Source organism: Quercus suber, unplaced genomic scaffold (assembly GCF_002906115.3).
Source record: "Quercus suber isolate HL8 unplaced genomic scaffold, Cork oak 2.0 scaffold_20, whole genome shotgun sequence".
Classification (NCBI taxonomy): Eukaryota; Viridiplantae; Streptophyta; class Magnoliopsida; order Fagales; family Fagaceae; genus Quercus; species Quercus suber.
The window spans coordinates 1,922,493-1,934,182 of NW_027069485.1; the positions used below are offsets into that span (position 1 = coordinate 1,922,493).

Here is an 11,690-nt window from a genome sequence, read left to right on the forward strand (position 1 = left end):
TATTAGATGGTGTAAAACACCCCATCCTTATCAAATTCGAACTCTTCTTGTTTTACTTTACATCAAACACACATAAGGAAATATATCTTTTTGATTTTTTTAATCATTTTCTCTTATCTTCTATTACTCTTTTCTCTTTCCTTCCATTTGCTAAAGTGCAATCAAAGACGGTGTTAAAGAGAGAGAAAAATCTGTCCAAAAAAAAAAAAGGGAGAGAGAGAGAGAGAAAAAAGAACATAAAAGAAAAGCTAATGCTTAGTAATATAATACTATGAAAACATAACCATAAAGATTTATAATGTGTCTTGACTTTTCAGGAGGAGAGGAAATCTGAAAATTACTCCCCTATGACCCTACCCTAATTAGATAGTTTAAAATTCTAATTCAAAGTATTAACTTTCGAACACCCCCCCCCCCCCAAAAAAAAAAAAAAAAAAAAAAACTACCTCCCGATTGAGATGACAATACAAGGTCTAATCACATGTTTGCACCAACGAGGAATTAAATATATATATATATATATATATATTTTAAATCACTCTCTAGATGGAGAAATTTGAAGTTTGAATTGGTTGATTAGTTATTGTAACTTAGGGGATCTATCTAATTCACACCATGACGTGACCTATTGACCATTTGAAAGTTGTCAATCGTTAGAAAAAATGTTTTATGAAATAGTCTCATAAAATGTTTCTGTCATAACATGTGTGATCTCACGTATATACTGAATAAGATATCTCATGAGTTGGTTGCATAAGATACCTTCTCCAATTGCTAACTTTGAAAATCTATGCTCTAAGGCGCCGTCTATTGATGACATTTGACATTTCCAAGCTTTTATTTTTCTTGGGTTAAGCAGGCACAACTTATAACAGCCAACAGGAAGAGTTTTATGCAGAGTAGACTGCAGTTGATAAACAATACAAAACAGCTACTCTTATCTATCTGCGAACCTAACTGATTGTGATGTACACAATAGCCACCGCATTGACTTTCAAGGTTTAATACTAAAGTTTAACGCTAAACTGATCATTCCATCCAAATCCAATGAAAACAATGAGGCAGTCTTTTAACACTAATTAAACTGATCACACAATCCCCGTAGGTATCTAAGGAAGTTCGGTCACATATAAACTATTTGAAAATTCATATTATTTAAACTATAATCATTTTATATAGTTCAAGCCAGCTGGGTTAGAGTAATTTCGATCTTTGGAGAAACCAACCCAAACCAAATATATGGCACAAGATGACGAGCCATGCAATGACAGTGTGCTTCACTGTATCATATACAACACGTACATGTTAAGGTTTGGGTTGTCACCAAAAAAAAAAGAAAAAGAAAAAGGAAAGAGAGAGATCACAATCATCACATGTTAAAGGTCTTATCACCATAAAATATCATATAATACTGGTGGTTCAGTATTCATTGATTTATATTAGTATTTTGAAGAGCCATGCAATGACACGGCGGGCACGCCACCATAATCCTCATAATCAAATGGTACATAAAATACTCAAAGAGTATCAAGTTCAGCCTATGGCTCAATTATTTGACAAACATACCTAAATCCGACAAATTAAACAGCAATGTAATCCCGTTCTCCCACTCTTAATAAACAACAGCACTGAAATCCTGTTAAATATTGCTTTCAAAGCTTAGCTAGTAGCTCATTCTGGATAGGCTTTACAGCCATCCCACTGTCCTTAATTTCCACATCGCTTGCATTCGGAGGGACATCCACTGCTGGTGAGCAATTAAAGAACCCATGTGGCTGCATTAATAGCAAACAAGAATCAGATTATATTCCTTCTGAGATATCTGCAAACAAATAAGTATGAATTCTTTAAAGGTAAGTTGCAGAAATAGAAGCTTTGATTCCTACAAATCTAAAATCCATGAGAACCGTGATATGCATTAGCCCTGTTTGTAAGTAAAATAGAGTGATATATGTTCAAAGTGTATAGTCCATAGTTTTGAATTCCGTTCCTGATTGGTTACTATAATGGAATATTTCGGTATCGACTTGTATCAATATATCAAGTAAAAACCTGTGAAGAGTAATTAAGTTTTTAGTAATTTATTTTAATCAAATTAAAAATGTAAGTGAGGTACTAGATAACAGAAATAAATAAATAAAAATTAAGCAGATCTTTCAGTTAGGAAAAAAAAAAAATCAAATGTAGCATCATTGTAAATAAATAAGCATCAAATACTTGTTTTGTTTTATTCTATGAACTTTCCTAGAAGTTTCCTTTATACTCAGCAAGTCTCCAATTCTCCACACATGATCATTGCATTTGGTTTTTAATTTATTTTTCTCATCATACCCTCTCTCATTGTCGTAAGATCTCACGCCTCCACTTCATTTTTTTTCCCAGATCTCACCATCTCCTCTTTTAACTCTTGTTTTTATTTATTTATAATTTTTTTTGATAACAAATTCTCTTAAATTTTTTGTATTTGGGTTTATGATTTCTCTTCTTTGTCTTTCGTTTGCTGCAAACTGCGACATTTCATCACCATCCAGTCCATCCCCATTTGGTGTGAAGAGTGTGAATACCAATATTGAACGCAGAGGTTGAAACTCATTTCGGACCAAAACAAGCCAGAATGGATCAGTATTTTGGGCGAGACCGAACAAAGGGTTCCTTGTGCCGCTTGGTAGCCAGTATGAAAAATTCCAGCCATATAGGCTGATATGAAACGGAATTTAAAACCTTGGTATAGTCATGAAACCAACAATGAAGCCTTAGTCCTAGAATTTTGGGTCTGCTATGGATCCTTAACCTCAACCTCAACAGACTAATTTTTTTTTTTTTTTTTTTTTTTGAAGAACCTGAAATACATTGACAAAGAGAAATGTTGGTATGATGAGTAGAATACCATGAGCATAAAACCAATGCGTTCTACAGGCATCACTGGCCAGTCTTCCAGCCGAGGAATGTGTGTCATTCCAAATACATACCTGCAATAATTTGACAACATAATCAAATTCAGCATATGAAACTACATGCATTAGAACAAGAAAGAATATATCATTTTACCAAGAGATGTCTAGATCCCTTAAAACGCTAGATTAAGCTCAACCATGCATACAAAAATCTTCATATTCCACTGTTGCTGAAAGTGTGAGCTTATAGCAAGCCCAAGACTATATATGTCGCATGCATTATTACTGCCTGATCATAATCAAAATCATTATTTTTTTCTTTCTATAAGTGAAAGTTGAGAAGATTTGACCTCAGGATAAACCCCCCACAAAAGGGGATGGAATGCCACTAGGCTAGATGTCCATTGGCAAATCAAATTTAAATGATACATACATAAACATTTGCACATTTCATTCACATGATACATAAAGCATATCTTCCTGCAACTAAATTTGCACGCACACTTGCACACATACATACAATCACATGCATTATCATCATATTTCAATACTAAATAGTTACACATATATACATTATAGGTATATAAAGGAAGAGAACCAACCAAAGAACTATGTCAGCTTCTTCCAAAGATCTATTTTGCTTAACCCAAGTAGCCAATCCTTCCCCAACACGTGGATTTTGATTAGGAAACTCTCCTCCCGGATACTTTTCATCACGTGCATAAGGTGTGACCCAAAGATTATGCTTCAAGAAAGTGGCTCTCCTTAGAAATTTTGCCTCAGAACCAGCTAATGGTAAACAATTTGAACCAGGTACAAGTTTGTAACCTGTTAGCTGTCCAGTCCGGTTGACATTTCTTGTGTTTCTGATCTGAATAAAGAATTGAAATGCATCATTCAGGAACTTTATCAACTAACTTAAACTGCAAAGATGATAAATCATATGCATGTCCTCCAACATAAGCAACTCCTCACCAAAGCAAAGGAAAACAAAAGAAAAAATACCAAGCAAGTTACGAGACCTGCCACTGCAACAGTTGCAGAATTACTGACACACATGATGGCTACATTCCAGAATCTATTTAACAAGTCCAATGCAAATGGCAGAAGGATTCATTGACTTCAGAATAAAGAAATTAAGTTTCCTAACATATGAACTAGGAATCATAAAAACAAAAACAAAAAATATTATAAGATTAGAACAGTAATTGAGTGATAACAGTTTCAACAACACTGGATGAGGATTAGATGTAGGCAACAATAACTGTCCTACCAATCATGAATCAAAGGAAAAAAAAAACGCACTATCTTGAAACTAACATCACTTGTCATCTCAAATATATAAGCAAAAACAAAATGAGAAAGGTTCCAAACAAGTTACAATAGGACTTCAGCAAGAAAAAATCTTACAATCCAATGGCGAGCAGATAAAGGATTACAATCACGCATTGCTTGCATTTCAGATCTCAGTAGTTCCTCTTCAGCATAGAAAGCATTATTATGAACATTATCTTTCCCTGGCTCTTCAACTTTAAGATTCACCTCAACAACCTAAAAGAGCAAAAAAGTTCAGATCTACCAATCATCGTGAGGCAAAATATGAACTTTTTTTTTTTGTTCAAATGACCGGTGATGTTATAGTCCTTGTAAGAGCAGAAAAAATTAAAAGGTACCCACTAATAGCATTTTAGGGCGAAAATCAATCAAAGTTACATGGGAAATCATCATCAATATGAAATATCCACTGAATGCCTCCATCTTTTGGCAATATATCATTAGCCATATCAGTAGATCCATGAATCTCCTGGAACTGTAGGTTTACATAGACTACTAGCCCCAAAATCTCACATACAACCAGGCTAACCTTCCAGGACGAGGAATTACATTAAGTTCACCCAATAATCACCTCATATTTCCTCACTGACTCTATGGAAGGGCTTATGTAATTCTGAAGGTTCTCAAAACTTTCAAGGCCACCTCAAGGCAGAGAAAAAGTTCAGTAGTCATTGACCTGATGAGTGAACAAACTCATTTGAACCATAAATCACAAAGAAAACAGCTAATACTGAGCATGGGTAGTAGCAGGTGAACCACCAATAGAGTTTAACATGACATTAATAATAAAATAAAATTAAAAGAAGAAAAAACCAAACAGAACATACTGTAGACTAAAACACAGAAGACTATACTATCCATCAAGAGATAAGTAGGCCTGGGAATGAACTAGCTTTAAATTTATTAATATCAATCCTAGAAAAGAACCAAACCTCATTAAGAATGCCCAATTAACAAAATATATACATGACAGGATAGGTCAGCTATAAACTCCATGTAATACAACAACTAATAAAGTACAATTGAAGAAAGAATCCCAAGCATGTGTAAACCTACCTGATTAAATGCTTCACCAGGCTTGCAATCAACTGCCATGTCCATACGTGCTACAAAAAAATGTTGATGGACAGGTGCATATAAGCCAGGAGCAATGGTCGTACCATATTTTCGGGCTTCCCCTTGTTGTAATGCTCCTAAGCTAAGAATTCCTGTGAGTTTAACCTCTGCTTCAATCTTTCCATCCTATAGCAGAAGAGAAGTAACGAGAATGTATCTTGAGTAGCATACTTAAAACAAGAAAATCATGCTGCAAACTAACAAGATACAAAAAATAAAAAAGGCAGCCAATCGTAGCAAGCAACTCAAAATAATGTAACTATACAACCAAATGTTGCCATCAAGAAGGTAACAGGAGCCCCATTACAGACCTCATAGGACTTTGTTACAATATGGAAGGAAAACTGCTGAATTTACCATGACAATGTGAGTGATTCTAGTGAGCAATCAAATTGAATTCAGGTTTACACTAACTTGCCTGATAAAAATGCCAGAAGAATCCATACTCATAGTTAGCCACAGTGCATATAAAAGACACCGTCAGCCTTCTCGACCGTCGAACTTCTGCTAAACCAGTTCTCCAATCATGATGTTTCCACAGAAGCCCATGATCCTCTTCATGCAAGCATACACAATTCTCAATTGTATCAACACCCCCATTAAAATTTGTGAAGTGTGCATCGAAGTACTTGACATACCCTAAACAGTCACAACCCTGCAATGATAGAATTACATCAAACATACATACTTTAAAATTAAAACAAAGTGAAAGTAGTAGACAATCCTGCAAAGAAAAAGACAGAAAATAAGCAGGGAGAAGACAAGTATCCTGACCTTCTTAAGTGAATGTGCATTTTTCCCAAGCCCATCTTCCCCTGCATCAAATGCATTCTTCCTGTAATGTGGTTCATTTGGATCTCCATAAGGGACCACCATCTCAACAAAACTTAACCTGTGGGCCACAGGTCTCCGACCTCTACTACCATCAATATATGCAACAGAATAAATTATCAAACCCTCCCTGGGAGTGAAACCGACACGAAAATTCCACTGCCAATCAGAAATGAAAATAAAATGATAAGCAATACAACTTGTTAAACTTAAAAGTAATCATTGATGTAGTTTGGCAAACAAGCACCTTTTGCCATTGAACAAAGTTCCCATTAACACGAAAACTTGGACCCTCAGGCTGAATAATTTGTAAGGGTTTCACATCACTTCGATCAACACCCCCTCGTGTTTCTCCAGGAGTGTAATTTCTTAATGGGTCAGCAGGTGGTAAGGGAACAAGTTTACGATCTTCAAACTCAATAAGCACCATATTTTGCATATCAACTAGTACATGGATTCCATCAACTGGGCGAGCATAACCATTTTCCATAGGGCAGTCGCTCTCAGTTCTACAGAAGATTAGCGGTTTAGCAAGTCTGTGGCTAGGAGCATCAGCATCACTGTGATATCCAACACACCTGTAAAAAAGTTAGCACACCAAAGGGTTAAAAAGAGTGCAATTCATTAAAAACATAGTCAAATTAACATATATCTATTAAAACATGTTCTCACATAATATTCACATAAAAGAATCTCAATACTGTAACTAACCAGGCATCGACCATCACAAGATCCATATCCTCAATGCCCCTTCTTTTCATTGCCTCCCTAAATGGAGGAAAGTCTTTTACAACAGCTTCACATTCAGCATATTCAACAGCATCCTGTAACAATAGAATCAGCCAAGAAGAACATCAGTGTTGGACGAACAGTTACAGAAGCAATTAGTACAGAACTAGGCTGATGCTTAGTGGGGAGGAATTGCAAGGTTAAAGTATGCTATCAAATGATTACTATAAGAGATAGCTGATCATCAATCAAAAGATCATCTATTTACAAAATCAATGAAAGAATAAAAAATCTAATGATGGGAAGGTTGCTGAGGTGTTCATAAAACTCCCTCAGTGAATGGATAAAAATAGGAATTCAATATTGTAGCATGGTTGTACGAATTTACTTCAGCTTCTTTCTCTTAAAATCAGAACCATTTCAAAATGCACAGTTAGTAGTTTCTCAAGATAGAAAATTTTCTGTGTAAATTCACATGAGAGCCCCACTACAAATCCAACCAAATAATTTAAGTATCCATAACACATGGTATTTATAACTAAAAAATAAGGTCTTTTATGATGATTAATACTCATTTCAAACAAAATTTACCCTTGGTAGTGATGTATCCAAATTTGTTCAATGGCCCAATCAAGATGATTGATCTAACTTCAAATACCATTTAAATTCCAATGGGTTATTCAAATTTTTTGTAGGAAAAGAATGCATTGCAAATGATATTATTATTAATTAGCATTTGAAACATATGCTAAAATCTTATAAACTAATAAGAGATTTTCAGCTTAATTTCAAGGAAACCAACAGCAGATAATATACCATGGGAGGCTGAACATCTGGAACAACTTTGGACGAAATAACTTTGCCCCTATGGTGACCACCTCGAGTTGCTGCATGAACTTCCGATAGTTCAACGATCCACACACTTGTCTCATTCGACTTTTTGTTATACACAACTAGTCTTGCTTGCCTTGGAGGAAGCTTACTAGGAATTACAGGTCCGCCTTTTGCTTTGGGAAGTAATGATGGCTGGAAAGGAGGAAAGAAATATGCATCTGCCAACGCAACAACACTCTTTGCTGGTTCCACCAAAGCGACTTCAACAAAGCGCATGCTATCCCTAACCTACAAAAGGCAAGAAACCGTATCACTTATTCAAGCACCACAAAAAACAAGTAAAATGAACTCCCTTATTATTTAATGATCCAAATAATAATTCAGGTTTAACAATAATAATAATGCAACTAACCTCGGGGGTTGCTCCAGCTGCCCGGACAGTTGCCACTGCCACAGAGATTTCAGCAGCAGATAAAGGGTCCAAAGGGTGACTAGTTTGAGCTCTCACCATGCTTAGGATACCTATATGCAAGCACAAAAAAAGACAAAATCTTTAAGCAACATAACTGAAAAGAAATGCAATCCAACCTTTCATATAATCTAACAAGAAAGGCGCTTTGGTAGATTTGGAAATTTGAAATGCCATTTTCCTTGTGTCAGCAATTGGAGGCAGAATAGTCCAACCAAGTCAATTATGCACACCCATAATCTGTTTTGACAGCTTAAAACTTTGAAAATTATCTAAGTAAAATAAAGAAAGAACATTTAGGATGAGATTGAGAACCTCAAACTCAAACCAACAGATTTAACACCTATAGAGAAAAAAAAAGCGAACTTGTTTAGTGTTTGATTGCTAAAGGAAAAAAAATGAAGGGGGGGAAAAGGGAAATCGCAATCTTTATAAGTGATAACATTTTAATTATTTGGGACCCGAGAAGACAAAAAGGTCCACTCATTTGACCCCACTTTGTTTACTTTCTTTAGCTGATCCTGGAATTCAAAGCAACAACAGATACCTAAAAATAAACAATAAAATAATCCCACAAGAGTTCCTGTCCATCCTTCTTTTTCCTCCATTTTTCTCAGCAACCAAACAGAGTTTTAATCAAAATCACTGTTCAGAAATAAAGATCAAGCTACAAAAACATAACTTCAAAAAAAGAAAAAGAAAAAACCGAGAGTATTCATTTATTTATTCATTTTTTAAAACCTTTGGATGGAGCAGAAGCAGTGTTTGTAGGAGGTGGGTCAGTGAGCGTGTCAAAGGCAGGGACGATGGTCGGCACAGAAGAGCTCTTGCGGGTCGGATCCTGAGACGGGTCGGACCAATCCTTGGTGGGCTTACGAAGAGGTTGAGGTGGCGGTGGTAATGATGATCTGGCAGTGGTGGTGGTGGTGTCGTTTTGGAGGCAACAAGGCGTCGTTTTTTCCTGAGTTGTGGCCATTGTAAAGGGTTGGCAAGCTCACCGTATCCACCGTAGTAATTATCACTGTAGTACTCCACTGACATACAGCAATGTCTAGAGAGAGCCTCCCCCGACGTTTTTTTCTTCTTCGGCTTCTTCTTTCTTTCTCTCTCTTTCACTTTCCAGGAAAAGAAAAACCGAACAAGAATGGAAATGGAAATGGAAATTTGGAAGCGCAAAGTGCAAATGCCTTTGTACTTTGGTTTTGGTTAAACAGGCTTTTGATGTTTTGGGTGATTTTACAGATCGCTTTTGAGGTATCTATTTATAGAAAAAGCCAAATGGGTTTTTTCTAAAAAAAAATAAAAAGAAAAAAATATATAAAAACCAAATGGGTTCGAGTTTCTACTTATTAGGAGAGAGAGTGAAACTCTCGATATTAAAAGTAACAGAGCAGTAGGTGAGGTTTCACATTTTCCTTGTCTTTTCTTTCTTACTTTTTCTTCGACTTTTGACTTAAAAGTGTTCCACGACATTTTTATTTTTTTATTATTGATTTTTAGTTGTTATTGTTCATAATTTAAAATTAGTAAAAAAAAATTTCCTACCAGTAATAATTTGATAATTTGTCACTTATTTATTATGAAAAATTGTAAATATATTATTTCTATAAAACGCAGTGATCCATGACATACTTTTGCAACAACTCAACACTAAAATTACTTTTCTACCTACTAAAAATAGATATTAAAATTTATTGTAAAAATGTTGTATATATAAACTTTTCTCACTATGAAATAACAAAAACTAATAAAATTATAGATTTTAAATTGAACTGGCTTGATATCTTATAAAAAAATAACTTGATTGTATTATAAATTTTACCATAACAATACACTATTAAAGGGATTAGTTTTGATTTTATCTTTTTACAATGCTAGTTATGTACCTTTGTCGTGGCCCAAAGTTTTACAATACACTTAGATGTATTACTAATATTATATCTGTGAAGCTCTCTCTTTTTAACTTGAATTTCGGACCTTTCAACTTATAAACACTTGGACTTATATGGAATGACTATCCCACCAATGATGTATGGTGTTTTTTTTTTAGTAAATAATACAAGTTTTACTACATTGAACGTATAAATTAATGTGTTGCCAATTATAAAGAGGCTTAGTTGAAACCAACCTACCTATATATATATATATATATGAGTTAAGTTCAAGTTATATCTGGTGTAACTCTAATTAATGTTATACCAACCAATAGTTTTTAATTGGATGTAAATTTTGACAAATCTACCGTTAGATTACATTATCTTTTTGTATTCTCCATGCTTACAGAATTTCAAGTTGATCAAAAATCAATAGTCATGTTATCAATCAATTATTTAAATTCAAGTTTTTGTAATTTGAAATAATGCATAAATGATTAGTTTGTAAATCGAATAGTAAATTACATTTGATTGATATAAAATTTGACATATTGTTAAGAATATATAAAATATGTAATTCCACGGTTAGATTTTCAAAATATGAATTCAATAATAAGTTATTGAGTGGTATAATATTACTTAAAGTTATACTAGATATAACTTAAAATTAATTATATATTCTATTTGAGTTATCATCCCATTTGACGTCTCAGACAAATAGTTGCTCATATCATCCAACTCTATCATCACAGGACAAAGGATAAGGCATAGATTGTCTCATATCATCCAACTCTATCATCACAGGACAAAGGATAAGGCATAGAGTCGGATGATATGAGCAACTATTTGTCTGAGACGTCATATGTATGTATGATAGGTTAATTACTATTTTTCTTATTTATTGTCCTGTGATTGTGAGGTTCATCATGACTTCATGTGCACAGGCATATCCACGACTTGAAATTTATTTCTTGACTGCCATGAATTGACGTCATTTTTGGGGGAGTATTTGATGATGGTGATGATTGATGAATGATGACCGAGACGGAATTTATGTGCAAATTTGGAATTTTGATTAGTTTATTTTCACCCTACGTGTAAAGTCTTTTGGCTAAATATTGGTAAATCTGAAATTTATTTGCGTTATAGGTACTATTATAACTTATTTAAGGAATTGAGAAGAGAGATTGAATTTCGGCAACAGTCCAAGAAAAGTAGGAGAGAGAATGAGAAAAAGTTTGGAGAGAGAAAAGGTTGAATTACGGCAATGTCATTGCCGTAATTCGCTGCCCAAATTTCCTACCCGATGTGAGTGCTCTGACTGTGAGGTGCTCTCAAAGAAACTAATTGTGGCAATGGTATTGCCGAAATAGGTGAAAAAAATTTTTTTGTCCCTATTATGGCAATGCCATTGCTGAAAATGGGAGTGAGAAAAAAAAAAAAAAAAGTGAATGCCGAAATCTGGGGAGGAATTAAAAAAAATATAATGTGCTACGTACACAATATTTTCACAACAAATCACAGGTAACTGGTTATTATTAATTCAAATTTAAATTTAACATTGAGATTACTATTTTAATCCAATAATAACAATAAGTAACAACCTGA

At 34.4% G+C, this 11,690-nt stretch overlaps 1 protein-coding gene across 2 annotated transcripts; it reads right to left on the reverse strand.

The window, feature by feature from the left end:
- Positions 1-1,399: 1,399 nt before the first annotated feature.
- On the reverse strand, positions 1,400-9,493 carry LOC112022372 (amine oxidase [copper-containing] zeta, peroxisomal). 2 transcript variants are annotated; one of them, XM_024054961.2, is made up of 12 exons: positions 8,950-9,493; positions 8,152-8,261; positions 7,722-8,027; positions 6,888-7,000; positions 6,424-6,754; positions 6,120-6,335; positions 5,764-6,000; positions 5,286-5,471; positions 4,305-4,445; positions 3,497-3,765; positions 2,888-2,969; positions 1,400-1,775 (listed from the first exon to the last, which is right to left on the reverse strand). In XM_024054961.2, the coding sequence occupies exons 1-12, from the start codon at positions 9,182-9,184 to the stop codon at positions 1,653-1,655; spliced, it is 2,349 nt and encodes a 782-aa protein (XP_023910729.1). In that variant the 5' UTR covers positions 9,185-9,493; the 3' UTR covers positions 1,400-1,652. The 2 variants fall into 2 exon arrangements, with proteins under 2 accessions (XP_023910729.1, XP_065618879.1); XM_065762807.1 differs by lacking the exon at positions 8,950-9,493 and adding an exon at positions 8,524-8,619.
- Positions 9,494-11,690: the final 2,197 nt, after the last annotated feature.